The following is a 14,976-nucleotide window of genomic DNA, read 5'->3' as shown; positions in this document are numbered from 1 at the left end:
AAGCTTAAGATCAATGTAAGTCTTGTTTGATGCACTCCTCAATCTGATTTTTCACACTGACTCTAATACCAACCTCTCTTTACTTGATATATGCATAAGCTATGGACTTAACCTATGTCTATATCATCTTTCTCAAACAATTTATCCAAGAACAACTGCTTTCGCTACATACGACTCTTTGAGTCGCATGGATTTGAAGACCTATTTGGCTTTGCTTAAGAGCACTAGTTAACACACTAAGTGGTCTAAAGATACACCTCTTTCCCAATATGATGCTCTTACTAGTATAAACTCTAATATTACATAGACCGTTGCCACAATGAGTGACGCAACTACATGTTGGTTCCATGCCACTCTTCAAGATTTGTACTCCCAACTACTTGCTCTTGTAGATAAGGACCCTAATGCCACTACCTAGTGTCAAATCTATCTTCCAATGGATCCTATAGTTTATGTGGCTCTAGAGTTTAACATGAAGTACTCATCTACATGACAATAGACAGGCAACTCCTGTACCTCGTTGCCTATACCTCGAAGATGTACTTTCTTGGGATTCGTTTTGGCATCTTTGTTTATCGTTTAAAGGGAATGGGAGGGAAGGAATAAAGCACATGTCATGCACAGAGAACTCACAAGAGAACGATCTTTAAGATAAGTATACCATTTAGCCAACATCCCTTGTCACGTTGCTGACTCCAGTTAGTTCAAAAAAAGTGTCATGCTATTGGTATCCAGCATTTTATTAGCTCCTCTATCCTAATAGCGTGGCTTTACTCTCTTAGATACCGTCTAATGTCCACCGATCTAGTGAATGAGAGAATCCACTGACCAGGTAATAACGCTAGAGACATACCTGGCCTTATAACCGTGCATAAAGGGTCTTTTCATTGCTTGTTTACCTTATTTTAGATCTCATCACCATGGTTTCATTTAGACCCCGCTTTAGCTTATTTTAAAGCCTGCAACATAACAAATTAAGCCTAACGAGATGGTCACCGTGGGGTAAGGCATAGGACCCTGGAAAAATACCAAACAGGAGCATAAAAGGTAAAGAGAACTTGGTGACATAGTGGTTCTTGCGCTGGTACACATGGTAATCATTCACAGCACCAAATAAACACTCGCCACCTTCATTTCAATGAGCTATGGTTTATATGAAGGAGGCTCACCAATAACTTATGAAAGAAGAGTGCACTATTTGGAGTACAAATAACATGACACGGAGAAATGCATCGATCGTCCAGATTTTGATACAGAGAGTCATTGGAGGGAAAAAAGTCTTCTCAGGTAAGGTGACGACCCATATGTTGCATCTAGGCGTTTGAAATATTATTTGAAATTCGGCTGAGAAATATATATCACTCTGGGGCAGTATTGTCCATCGATAAATTAGCTGGAAAATGCATCCACCATCGCATTAAAGAAGAATGACACTATCGACCTCCCATGCGCTTTTCCCATCTTTCCCATGGCTGGCCTACTAAAATTCAACACAGTTAGCATGGCTCATCAGAAGCCGTGAATGTGTCATGTTTACATCAGTCAAAGTTTGCTTCAAGCTAAAAATCTCATACACGGCACAGCAATGTCGGTCTTTGTAACCTGAAAAGGATCATTTAGGATATCGAATTGCTTCTGCTCTTGTCGACAAAGCTCGGGGACGTTAGCGATCCACTTGGAAAGCCAAAAAAACTTTGACGCCAGATTCTCCCACTAAACTTAGGCATGACATCTGGAAGCTATTTGCCACCAGCACCTTGTGCTTCCAAAACTTTGGGACACGAAATGCCCAAGTTGAAATCACCTATCGGCACTATGCCAGCAGCACTTTGGACTCCAAGATACAGAATTCAGGGACATTAAAAGTCCATCTTGAAGTTTGTAACCAGCACTCACCTACCAGCAATCATCTACAATTTCATGTCCCTGTTGAAATTAGCTACCAGCACTTTGTGCTTCAAGATACATAATTTAGGGACGTGCAACGTCCATGCTGAAGTTTGTTACCAGCACTCACCTACAAGATGTAACTCAGCTACATACAGATTTCTCAGCCGACAACTATGCTCCACATAGAAGACTCAATCAAACCAAGCAAAAGGATGCCGATTTGAATACATCCACTTTCTTGTCTTAATCTTAATCGTTATCACTATCTTCCATCGATTGCTCTGAATCAACGGCACCCTCTTCACCCTTTCGGCCACCATTTTCGAGAACTACATTATCATCGCTGTCACCACTGTCCCCTTCTTCTGCAGTGTCAACTTCCATAACATCCTCAACATCTTCCTCACTCTCATCATACACTACTGCAGCTGTCATCTCCTCTTGCCTGTCCAACTTATTGGCTGATACCTGACAGGCAATAGAAAATTTGAAAATATCCAAAATATCGTACAGTGCACCTTTAGTCAAACAAAATCTTTGCAACAAACTCAAATTACTAAACCAGATTTACCTGTGCCATTAACAGATCAAGTCGGCCTGACAGTGATAGCAGTGGCCTAAAAACAGACAACCTTGCATCAATAGCCTGCAAACACAGGTGGCAGCCATGAGCTATTTTAGGGACCCAACAGTGCTGCAGGCAGTATAATCACTACCTCCCTATCTTCCTAAGCTACCTATGAAAGAGCACAACTTGAGAGAACAGAAGGTTTCACACCCCAACAGCAATATGATCTGACAAACTAATGTATGAGAACAACATTGAGCATGGGAATCCGGTAGCAAAAGGGCACCACCCCCTTTAAGGATACATTGACTAAATAAAAAGGAATTCTCATACAAAACATAGAGCAACAAGGTCACTCCATATTCAGTCAAGAAAGTAAACATTATGAGCTTATCAGATGATTCATTTGTAAGCCCCTAAAATGAAGAGAGATGCCCAAAGGCAGCAGTGTTAGCAAACACTCTGCTAATAAATTGCGTAAGTTAGAAACCATTGAGGCTAAAATTCGTCTTTAGGACAAAAACAAATGAAGAAACATGAAACACTACCTGATAAAGAGAGCTCAATATAGGCTGTAAAGAAGGATTCGACATTATGTAAGAAGCATGATAAAGAAGCACTGCTTTTATCCATGGCACCAGCAGCAAGCCTCTATTCGTTCTGTGTACAAAATAAAAAATAAAAAAATACATATTCAGTATTAAATGTCATGCCTGAAACAGGTTCAGCATTACTGAAAATTTTGATGTCCAACTCTCTAGCTACAGAACCTCCCTCACACAGATGTATATGTATTATTTGGTGCAAGTAGGCTGTGCATTTGGACTAAGGGTTCTAGGCATGCAATTATAGAGCACGAGGTGAGCTAAAAGGAGGAAGAATAAAGAGGAGTAGGCACAGGAAAGAATAAAGAGGAGTATGCACAGGCAAGTGTGTTATTGGTAAAATGCCCGTGTGCATGTGTGTGCAGAACTTGTAATGGGTAAAAGGAAATCTTCTGGTTCACATCGCCATCAGTGCATATATTTTGGCATCAATTAAGGGTAAACTGTTCAATAATACTTGATCAAATTAGGCAGTGTCACAAGATGAACACATTTATTGCTAGATTCATGGCTCAATTAGAGACATTGTGCCTTTATTGAAATTGTAACATCTGAAATCATTGTGAAAACTAAAATAGAGACAAATCGGCCCAGTAAGCTTGCACAGAAACCAGACTAGTCACAACAGAGTCCTGACCAGTGTACAAATCAATCAAACTGAGAACACAAGTGCAAACAAGCTCCAAGCATGGCATTACACAATCCCTTCAGCATATGCATGTCTTCTGCCCTTCAATATTTGGTCTCAAAGTAACTGATAGCAGTGTGGAGACTGCAAACAACAAGATCCCTCAACAGACAATCGTTTTTGAAGAGATCAGGCTGGTATAACAGTACGGGATCAGAAAAATGTAAAAGGCAGAGGAAACCAAGCAGCGAACAAAATATATAGCAAACTTCTTCTCTCACAAAATTTCCACCAGAGGAACAGTTCCTAGGGGAAAACAAAACAGGCTAGAGTTTCTACTTTTTTTCTCATTCCCCTCCTTTTTAAAGAATCATACAGAAAATCTCATTCATGCTCCATTCTGGCAATATTTATTTCATGGAGCTAAATACTGAATGCATAGATTAGAGTCCCTCCGCTCATTTGAAGAGTCCAATGCCATGTTGCTGGAGAAGGAGATGCAAAGAGCTGTGATGGAGCAATGGTGGAGAAAATGCATAAAGAAAGAGAATGATGGAAAAAACGACACTCCAAAGTTTGTTCAGAAGGCAAAGACTCCATCAACATTGCTAAATCTAAGATATAGCTGTTATTTGCGATTGGGGAGGTTTGTTCCTCTGCTCAGACTCAAAAGGCAGATGACTCTTGGGTGTAGTGGAGCTCCCACCACATGACAAGTAAGGAATGGTACAATTCTCTAAGGCCTCCAAGAGAACCCCTTCATAAGACAAACAAGGGCAATGCAAAATGCCCAATGGAACGAATAGGCTTGTTTCTCTTCAAAGACTGAATTAGCTACTACTTCACGAGTTAAAACCAATACCGTTTCTTGGAGTGATAGTAGCAGTTTTGAATTTTGGACATGGCATATTGGAAACACTACATTCGATCTTTTTCATCCACGTTATACTCCAGCAAACAGAATAAAGAAAACACTCATCTTGAGGCTGGTGTTTGAACTTGAAACCCACAGCAAAGCATAATAAAAAGCAAACAGAGGTTATACCTTGAATCAACCTTGAAGATTGAAAGCTGAAGAAACTTTGCAGCATCCAAGGGATTCAACATCCTTACTGTCTTTGCAATGATCTGAACAGAACCATAGAAATGATGTTGGATTTATGTTGAAACCAAAAAACATTTCAGCTACAAACCCTGAAGACACTTACATTAGGGGTAACATCTAAACACGACTGCAAACTAACACATAAGGGTGAAACGTTGAATGCATCAACAAAATGTTCTGGCACAACCCACAATATAAGGGTTTTATGATCAGTCAAGATCCTCAAAAATAACCATTTTTTGACTTGTCTAGCATATTTAGAACTTCCCACCTTAACCCCAGCTTCATTGTCATTTGTAAGCCAATTGATTACACCTTCACTTTATGACCAGAAAAATATCCCATCCATGAAACCAAAAGTATTATCAAATCCCTTTCATTTTCCAAATCAGCTAAAAACATTGTTCTCGCTTGCAAGCAAATGTCCGTGGCCAGAGTTTCCTAAATTTTCCCCAAGAAAACCATCACAATTTTCTACCCACCAATCAAATCAGTCTATGAATATCTCAACTGGAGACATCTAGTAACTGCTGTTAAAGAGGCAATAAAAGGCCACAACAGACACATTTGATAAATTTGCAACTAAATCTAACAGCTAGTAAGAAATGGTAAGCGGTCAATTATCTGTAATCATGTCCTACCTGCATGTTGCTGGAGCCCATACAGTGTTCAAGCAATTAGAACTTCAATACAGCAGAAACTTTAACACATTATCAACATCAGAGACTAACACATCATCAAAGGTCTGATAATTACAAACTCACCTTTTCGTCAGTCACATGAAGGCACTGTTCAAGAAGTGCCTTATCATCTGACTGAAGCGCTTGTGTCATTAAGACCTGTAAAGAATCTGCTTTGACAGGGGCTGCATGATCTGGATCTCTTTCTACTTCATCCGTTACAGTATCCTCAATTATACCTAATGCTTTTAGCTTCTCTTCCATCGTCTCCTCATACTCGTCCACACTAGCATCCGAAACACCTTGTACAGCATCTGACATGAAGTTTCAGATGTCTCAGACACATCTTGTGTACAAACAGAAAGTTGCAAGATACTTTGATGAATCTAGCCTTAAAAATATTAAATCTCCACATATACTCATTTCTTTTGTGCTCTCGTCACAAGACACAGAAGCACCACTTGGATACAGTTCAAATGAGAAAAATAGTAAAAACTGATATTTAACAGTTGAACTAATTCAGTGAACAGCAACTTTTGTCTGCATGCTTTCTCATGAAAAGACAGAGAATCACAACTCTGACACAATGAAAGTGAAACAACCTATTAAATAGACGAGAATGACTGGAAGGTTATACGTCACATGAATGGTGAGACAATAATGCCAGTTGGCTCTTGTCATAGGTCGACGCAGAATGTTCTGACAAAGTGAACATCGCTAACTTGAGAAAAATAAATTTGCAGGCCCATAGCACTCTTGGGTCACATATACAATTTTTGTTCTATAATACAAATTCTAAATTTGTAAGCAAAAAGCACAAAGACTTGATGAGACAACATGACTAATCTTTGTAGACTAGAGTATTTTCCAGGATATTTTGTGGATTTCAGGAAGCAAAAACAAGCTATTCAAGTTAGTTTTCCCCTGTTGTTTAGCATATTCTTGATTCAGAAAGAAGAATCGGCTTTTCAATTCAGGGAACTGGGAGCAGGACTATTTAGGTAGCCGCTAAGGGGGCACACTAGAGGAGCATTTAAAGGTGCATTTTGCAAGATTTGAAGCATTTTGGGTGGATTCGCAAGTCGTTAAGAGCATGGAATGAATCAGAGGGTAATGAATTTTTAACTCAACAGAGTCAAGAAAAAACATGTTTATGTATGCCATAACATCACTAGAAAGACATAAGGATAAGCCATTACTAAAACTAAAATTGCCCACAAGGTTTATTTTTTATTCGCATGCAACAAAGCCCCTTATATGGGCTCATTCACTGGTGGACACCCACCCTAAAACATCATTAAAAACCTGTCATAAGAAGTCCGTTCCTTTTGGGACTATGTCCCGATTTCCAATTTGACTTTGCTAGTTTACCTTTTGTGAAATTAGACAGTGGAATTCTGAGAATAAGAGTTCAGAAACTAGTGGAGCAATGCGGCACCATAAACGCTAATCATAAGCCTTGGTACGAATACAGGATCTTTACTAGTTGCACTACTACATCTCAATTACTGTTTTAATATCAAACCTCTGCTGTTAATATTTAGCCAATCAATACTGGTTCATTATGAAAGTGTAAAAGCTGCTACAAGCCTGAAAAAGTTCAATGTGATGTACCTGATGGATTAATGCGATCCACATCCACTGTTTGTCCTTCATCTAAAGGTGAGTCAGTTGTAGCCCGCCTCTTCTTATGGGAGGACTGCTTGTTTACCAAAGGAGTGCTTCCCTGTTCCACAATTGTTCTTGGTTGTGTGGCATCAACAGCATTGTCAGGACCCTTGATATTTGCTGCGGAAAAAACAGTTTCTATCTTTTAGCCACAGTCAAACTACCAATTCTTGTAAATGTGGCAAAAAGTTGAGGAAAAGTGTTTTATTATCTTTTCTCAGACTAAAAGTGTGGATTGACTTTTGAGATGCATTGATATCAGCCTTGACTCGTAAAGAATTTTCTGCATAACGCTACTTCTGAAACTTGGCAGGAGTAGCATGACAGATATTACTTATTTAATCAGTCTTAATCAGCAATGCAGAGCTGAAAGTAAAGGATCTAACAGAAACGACAATCATTCTGCGCTAGCCAGCTCTGCCGAATTCCATCCATGACAAACAGCGCAAACCAAGAATATCTTACAAAAACAATTCTCTGCTAGCCACTCTGCCTCATCGCATGGCTGAGGACGTAGTTCCTTATCGATGAAACATAGAGCAAACCAAGAAAACCTGATGAAGATGATCCTCCTCTTTTGTCTCATCAAGATGGCTGAGAAATTTGCAAAATGGAAAATCCAGAGCAAAAACTTGGAAACTCAAGCAAGATGACCTTGCTTTGCAAAAGACAAAATTAGAGCAACCTTGCCAGATAAACTGTTAGCAAGAAACCTCATCTGCCAAAAACAATAAAACATGCAAACTGAAGGAAAAAAGCACGGCACGAATAGTTCATGACAAGAAAGAATAATGCAGGGTCCCATGTTTCCTTTACACATGCTAAGGACCTAATTTTTAAGTAACAACAAAGGAAGCTCTTCCTAACAAATCCCGATGGATCATGGGAACCTCTCCCTTTTAGAATATTTTTATAAGGTCTCCTGTACTGCCATTCAGCCTTGGCTTTTGAGCAATTCCACTTTCTTGGCATTTTTCTCACCTTGAAGTCTGTTTCAGTTTTCATCAAAACTTGATAACTTCTAATACTAAGCCACTGTTTTTTGAAAGCATAGCTCCTCAAGTTCCAGATTTGAAAAGAATGTATCAACTTGGACTTTTAAGTTAAGATGCTCCTTCTAGGACTACAATATTCTACTTTCAAGAATGATGTAAATATGCACCTTTCTGGACTTAGCCAAATATTTGATTTGCAAAAGTGATTTCAAGTAAACTGAAAATAATTGCATAGATTCAAGCAATGCGCAAAGTACACAAAGAAAATGTGTGTATACAACTCATATGGATGCATATGGATGAGTGGACCATGCATATTAAGAATTTTCCTTTCAGCATCATAATTGTTAATCCGCTCAAAGTTTGAATGCAAGCAATAATGTGAGAGTGTGCAATGGAAAAAGAACACGAACACAGAGAGAGAAAGGAAGAGAAAGGCTGCAATGAAAGAAGAGAATTGAAGTGATAAATCTGCACTAAACTCCAAACAAATGCTGAATACAAGGTGGACTGATCAGTCCCTGCATGCATCCCAAAGTATGAATGACTGGACCAGGCTAATGACAAAAGGCAGCACTAGAAGACGGATGAGAGTCCTGAAAGTCAGTGTGCTGAATCTGCAAGACAAAATAACGACTGGCCAGAATTTGATGGCTATAAATAGCCAGAGTTCTGAAAATCTGGTCGACTTCAATAAAATAATGGGAAAATGCTATAGCCTGTCACCAACTATATGGGCTTATCTGCTCATCAATCTGGTGTAGTGTGAACACGCTAAACGACATTGAAAGTGCGACGCACTATATTACACTCTCTAAAATGGGCTAAAACAATTAAAGCTCCAACGTCCCTATCAGACTTTGATGGAGCTCACAACTAGGAGATGATAGACTAACATAGTCCAAGCTTACAAATAAAGCCATGATATGTCCATTACTAGGCTCAAAACAAACACATCAAAACCAATGTCCAAGAGTACTCCTTTGATATACTACTCTCAAATCCTAATCCCTACATCAATTTTAGAAACTAATCCCCCTAAAATATCCTTAGGATCCTATCATGATCCCTTAGGTCATTCTTGATACCCACGAAACACACATCACATTTCCAAATGGGATGCAAAATCTTAACACATAGATTAACATTTCGTTATTTTATATGAATACTAGTTATTCCTCCCACTATGATTGCACTTGCCTTCAACTACAACTCACAAGTGACACTTCTTCCTAAGTCTGCAACAAATTTGATAGTCCTTTTATTTATTCTTATTGATCCATTTAGCATCACTTAAATCTAATTGTTGACCTTTGCTAGATATCTTCTCAACATCAAATCGTTTATAATTTTTCCCTCTTTATCATAAATAATTTGCTTTGTCTCAAGCACTTAGCTCATCTACTAGATCTTCAAACCACTTTATCATGTGGTTCCTTTGCATATCTTGCCGAAAGCCTTGCATGAAAGCATTCTGAACCTTCAAATGCTCTATCACTACCATCCTAAGCAACCTCTTTGATTCTAATGTGCAGTCCAAAAAGGCCTATAGAATCACTTCATATAAAGGCTTTTCTTATTGTTTCTTCAATCTAGCTTTCTCAAACTCAAGCAAAACCAAATTGCCTTCTTATCATTCCACATACTTTCGACCTTATCTATAGCTTTCTTTTGCACAACCTTTGAATATCTATTTGCAATCTTCTTTGGGCTAATTTGAGACCTTTCAGTACTAATTTTAATTTGTCCAAATAAAGTATCAAAATTCCAAACAAATTCATCAGTTGCAAAAACTTAAACATAGCAACAAAGAAACGTGTTTCTCTAAGTTTGAAACTTACAAAACGTTTCTTCAAGTAAGGAATGTTTCTTATAGTTAAAAATATGAAAAAAAAAAATTGGTTTGTTTTGTTTTGTTTTTTTAATTTGGGACAAAAAGCATGGCTTTTTTGACAAAAAGTATTGGGCAATGTTAAACATGATGATGATGATCTCATGAGGCCTCAAGATTTTGAATGAGAGACTTACCTTTTTGGGATTTTATTTAGTTATTGGGCTTTGTCACTCCAGTATGTATTCTTGTCTCAAGAGTTAATTGTTATATGACTTTAGTCTCATTTATAAGTGATTTATGATATATTATGATTCATTTTAGATTTTTAACATTTTGACAGTTTGTTTTGGAATGAGAATCGTGATGTTGCAACTTGACTCATTCCATATTGTTCATGGACTATTAACATGTTTATTTTAATTTTTTGTATGTGATGTATCAATCATAATGTTTGAGGTCTAAACCATAGTATAGCTTGTTCCAAGTCTAACTTTGACATAAGTCAATAACGGATCATGAACATGTAACGTACATGTAATGTATTATTCTCAATTGACTCTCATGTATCATCACTTAAGCTCGATTGACTCTCATGTATCATCACTTGAGCTTGATTTACCTTTTTTTTATTTGGAGAAAGTTCCATAGAGGTTTAAACCTCTTTCCCTAGTTAAAACTATCAAAAAACCCACATTTCTTATTTTACCCCCTCTTGAAAGAAACTTATGAAACACATTTCTGACGTTTTGGATGTTTACGCTTAATCTTTGGTATTAATGGACAACAATCATAGCTTTCTATATATGAACTTGGATACAGTTTGGCCTGTGGATATATGAGTAACATTCATGGAATAAACTCTTGTAGCATAAGCAAATGCTCTTCTTATTCATTCCTTCTATGATGGCACTAAAATTCTAACAAATCAAGTATCCATAGGTTTCTTACCTCACTATGCATGCCTATGTGTGATGCAAACAAAAATGTTGAGCCACCATTTTCCCTTGGCATCCGTACTGACAAGGGGCATCATTCAATATCGGCCTGCTTTTGGTAAACTATAAAAGAGCCCCTTTCCCTTTGGGCAAAATCCAAGTTGTGAGATGGCTACACTTGAGGCTCGAACTCTCCTCTCAAATTGGCACGTTGTGTGAAGCATACCTAAAGACACAAGAGTTTCTAAATAAAATATTGTTTTGTCATTAAATATCAGTGCCCCTTGGCACATGACCAAGACATGCCTCTATACATGCAACAGCCTGCAGCAAGCCAATAAGTAATGTTAGCCACTTGCTAGTCCACCCCTTGCTCTTGGGTCCCCAATTTGCTCTCTTTGCAAGAAGGTGCTTTGCCACATTTGGTAGCTCTTGCTACCATCATCTAGTCAGCCTAGATATTCAGCTCTAATTTGAGGTTTATGATGCTTCCCTCTAGTTACCTCCTCTCATGCGAGGTAACGTACATTTACTATTCTCTTTTTCTTCATGTATGATCCTGTTTACAATCTTGTGATTAACAGATTTATTTATTTGACATATCTCACGGAGCTTTGGTTAAGTCCTTTGGTGCTCACCAGTGATTTCAAGGGTTTCAGATTGCTTTGGCCTTTGAGGACCCTTTATTTCCATTATCATGTGGCAAACCAATGCTCATGTATGGTGTGACTCGTTGTTACTTCAAAACACATTCAAGATACAACCAATCTCTTCTTGTTGGAATTGGTGGCAATGGTTGTTTTATGCATTGCCACTGTTCATGATGGCATGGCAATGTAGAAAGGAATGGTGGTATTATGCATTGCCACTGCTCATAATGGCAATGTAGAAGGGAATGGTGGTATGATGCATTGCCACTGCTCATGATAGCAATGTAGAAGGGAATATGGGAGAACAAAGTAAGCAATACATTTTCAATGATGGGGATCAAAAGATACAGGAAACATTACCATTGAAAATCTCTATGGAATATTTGGCAAACTGCAAAATATTCCACAAATGTACATTCCATATGCTTTTTCAGGTAAGGAACAAAACCATTCCAAACCCTGCTGCTCCAAAAAGTCATGCAGGATAAGGGTATTGATGTAACAGGATTTTGGTTTGGTTTTTTCATGGGACTTTACACCAGATGTGATGTGATCAGCTTTTTAGTAACTTGTTTATCTCATATGTTTATGGCTTTTCATCACATTAATATAACTCTTTCACTTTCTTTTCGCTCTTGCCCGCCTGGCACCATAGAACTGTTAACGCACATCTAATGTTTACATGTTTTTATGAACTGCCGATAACTGAGAAATGCGATTTGTTGAAAGCTGTCATTGAAAAAATGACTCTCACCATATGCAAGAAATAAATACTTGGCAATAAACAAGTACCTGCTTGAAGCCCTCTGTTTTGAACAGCTGAAGCACCTTGTGAAGCAGGCAAGAGAATTCCATCTTCATTAGCTTGCAGCAGAACATTGGTTCCCTGGCCTACCAATGAAATTTGTTCAAAAATTGGTTTTACAGTGGACCCATGTGCAATCATAATAGAGCCAGGCCCTTTTTCACTTTCTCCCATTAGTTGCCCAGCAAAAACAGCTGGCCTTGAGCTCTTCAAGCTTTTACTTGCAGGAGATGTCTCATCTTTAGAATGAAGTACACTGATTTTGACAGGCTTTGCTTTGGAAAGTTCTTCTATACTAGAGGCATACCAAACATAGCCTGCACCTGCTTCAGAGATTGCTAGCACGCGCAAGGATCCAGAAAGTTCACCACTGCAGTGAAGAGAAATAGCAGGGTGCTCCATTGACAGGAAGCAGGCTGCTGTCGTGCCTTTCTTCATGCCATCAACCTGCCAAACAGCCACATGCCTCTCCCCCACAGCAGATGAAATAAAATGCTGATGATTCCCACTGAAGACAATGGCCTTCACAGCATCCTGGAAGGTAGAGCACAAGTTATCTTACATAACATAATAACAACTTAAAATCCATCAACTCCACGTTATCAAGTCACAAGACAGAACTCACAGGGTGACCAGTAAACTTGCAAACCCGCTTCTTGGTAACCAAATCAAACAGCTTAATTTCTGCAGATCCTGCTGCCAGAAAACTGCCATCTGTACAGCAAATAACAACAATGACCCAGCTTCAAAAAGAGTTCAAACATTACGTAAGTTGTGCCAGTGTAGAAAAAGAAACTCATGTCTGCAAGAGACTATTCTGTATTCATGCATGTTTGAATGAATAAATGGGCAAATACATGTTATGTTTATCTTATTTTACCAAGCATTTACTTTAAATTAAAAAATTCAATGTTTTAATGTCAATCAGTAGTACTTGTGACCTTTCGTACCTCCTGACACTGCAACACATGAAATAGCTCTTTTAGAAGCTCTAAATTTGTTCAGAAGCTCCCCAGAATCAACATCTAATTCGCAAACATTTCCATCAGCTCCTGCAGTATACATAATACTCCCAGACTTGGCAAATGTTAAGGACTTCACACCCCTGCAGGAATTTACAAGGTCCATTTGGTGAAACAAAGAGAAGAAATGGATGGAGAGAGAGAGAGAGAGAGAGAGAGAGATTCACCCTGAATGACAATCTTGGACTCTCCATTTCAGCTGTCCAAGAGCAGTATCAAGAAGAAGAACATCTCCTGAACCTGTTCCTAAGCCTAAGAGGAATGGTGATCCATGCCCCCCTGACTTCTTTTTAGCCTACAAAGATTGGAAAATCTGAATTAACATCCTTGATATAATCAAGTGTGCAATTACTACTGCATTTCTGGAATGGAGAAAATAAGCAGAAAAACACACACATTTAGTCAGTACTTTGCTAACCCAACTGACAGATATATTTGGAGAACTTTCAGCTACACAAAGAACTTTATTTATTGTTGGGAATATCATGTAAAGGAGTCTTGCTCGTGGAAACTACTTCATTGTTTATCCATGCAACACTAAAGTGATTTATCATTGTTCTGAAACACTTCAGTACCTCACTTTACTAGTGAGAAAAACCATTATGAGCTACTTGAAGTGGATGCCCTCAGGTCTGACACTTTAAGGACACTTAGCATCACCAGCTATGACAAGCCATGGCAAGACATGCTCACACTTATAAACAACTGTCTCCTATAAAAGGAGCTATGCATTATTTGATTTCTTATGTAAGCTAGCAAGAAATAGACTCTGGTGTTCATTGCTCTTGTAGGTTAGGTATGTGATGCTTTATCTTGTTATGCCTCTTCCTCATTATCTTCTTCAGTAGTAATCACCCCTCCACCAATTGGTATCAGAGCCGTGATGTGATTGGTCTTAAATGCCTCAACTCTCAATCATTTCTCCTACTCAGCACTTGCTGGTTATTTTGCTTCCCACAATCTACACACTTCAAATTGGGGGGTTTACTCTCAATTTCACAATCCTAGCCTTGCTTCAAGATGTGACAAACAAACATACAGCCATGATGAAACAAAAAAGAAAAGACCAATTTACAGTCCGTGAGGTCCAAGCAAAGAGAGAGGAGAAGCTCCTTCTATAGGAGAGGATCAAGAACAAAAAGCATCATGTTTCATTAAACAAGGATTGCAAACCTTGGTGTCAACATGCCGATCATCAGTTTGGATCAATCAATATCCCCCTTTCTTCAAGGAATGCACCAAACAAATCGTGCTCCACACTATGCCTTCTTTCACACCACCATTTCATCACTTGCTAGTGTTCTTCAAACACAATGTTTAAGCTTGCTGCATTTGCGGAGGGGAAAAGCCATCATCCAAGAGCTTGGAGTAGCATGCAAGCTTGCAGCTGATGCCCTACCTTGTCAGAAGTGGATGCACCAAGAGTAAACATGTGCTGAAATAAACTACTCAACACAAGATAAAAGAGAAAGGAACACTGAAGAACACAATACACATGAGAGCTCAGATGTATGCTCAAGAAATAGAATCCATATATCCAACATGAAACAGTCGCATATAACAATGAGTCCCTAGCTATGTGGGCACCGGC

The 14,976-nt window shown here is 38.6% G+C and overlaps 1 protein-coding gene across 1 annotated transcript in view; it reads right to left on the bottom strand.

The window, feature by feature from the left end:
• Window positions 1–1,911: 1,911 nt before the first annotated feature.
• LOC148035851 (transducin family protein / WD-40 repeat family protein) overlaps window positions 1,912–14,976 on the bottom strand; it is a 36,117-nt gene continuing 23,052 nt past the window's right edge. The window contains exons 3-12 of the mRNA XM_087677866.1: window positions 13,553–13,680; window positions 13,314–13,468; window positions 12,989–13,077; window positions 12,351–12,897; window positions 7,091–7,264; window positions 5,561–5,790; window positions 4,737–4,819; window positions 3,007–3,118; window positions 2,462–2,536; window positions 1,912–2,358 (exon numbers count right to left, since the gene is read on the bottom strand). Coding sequence (XP_087533992.1) covers window positions 2,140–2,358; window positions 2,462–2,536; window positions 3,007–3,118; window positions 4,737–4,819; window positions 5,561–5,790; window positions 7,091–7,264; window positions 12,351–12,897; window positions 12,989–13,077; window positions 13,314–13,468; window positions 13,553–13,680 — 1,812 coding nt within the window. The 3' untranslated portion in view covers window positions 1,912–2,139. The remainder of the gene's footprint in view (window positions 2,359–2,461; window positions 2,537–3,006; window positions 3,119–4,736; window positions 4,820–5,560; window positions 5,791–7,090; window positions 7,265–12,350; window positions 12,898–12,988; window positions 13,078–13,313; window positions 13,469–13,552; window positions 13,681–14,976) is intronic.

This window comes from Lygodium microphyllum, chromosome 5 (genome assembly GCF_053477565.2).
Source record: "Lygodium microphyllum isolate KBCC chromosome 5, Lygodium_microphyllum_v1.1.10, whole genome shotgun sequence".
NCBI classification, from domain to species: domain Eukaryota; kingdom Viridiplantae; phylum Streptophyta; class Polypodiopsida; order Schizaeales; family Lygodiaceae; genus Lygodium; species Lygodium microphyllum.
Note: the sequence above shows the minus strand (reverse complement) of the source record. Positions and strands in the feature narration are given on the sequence as shown.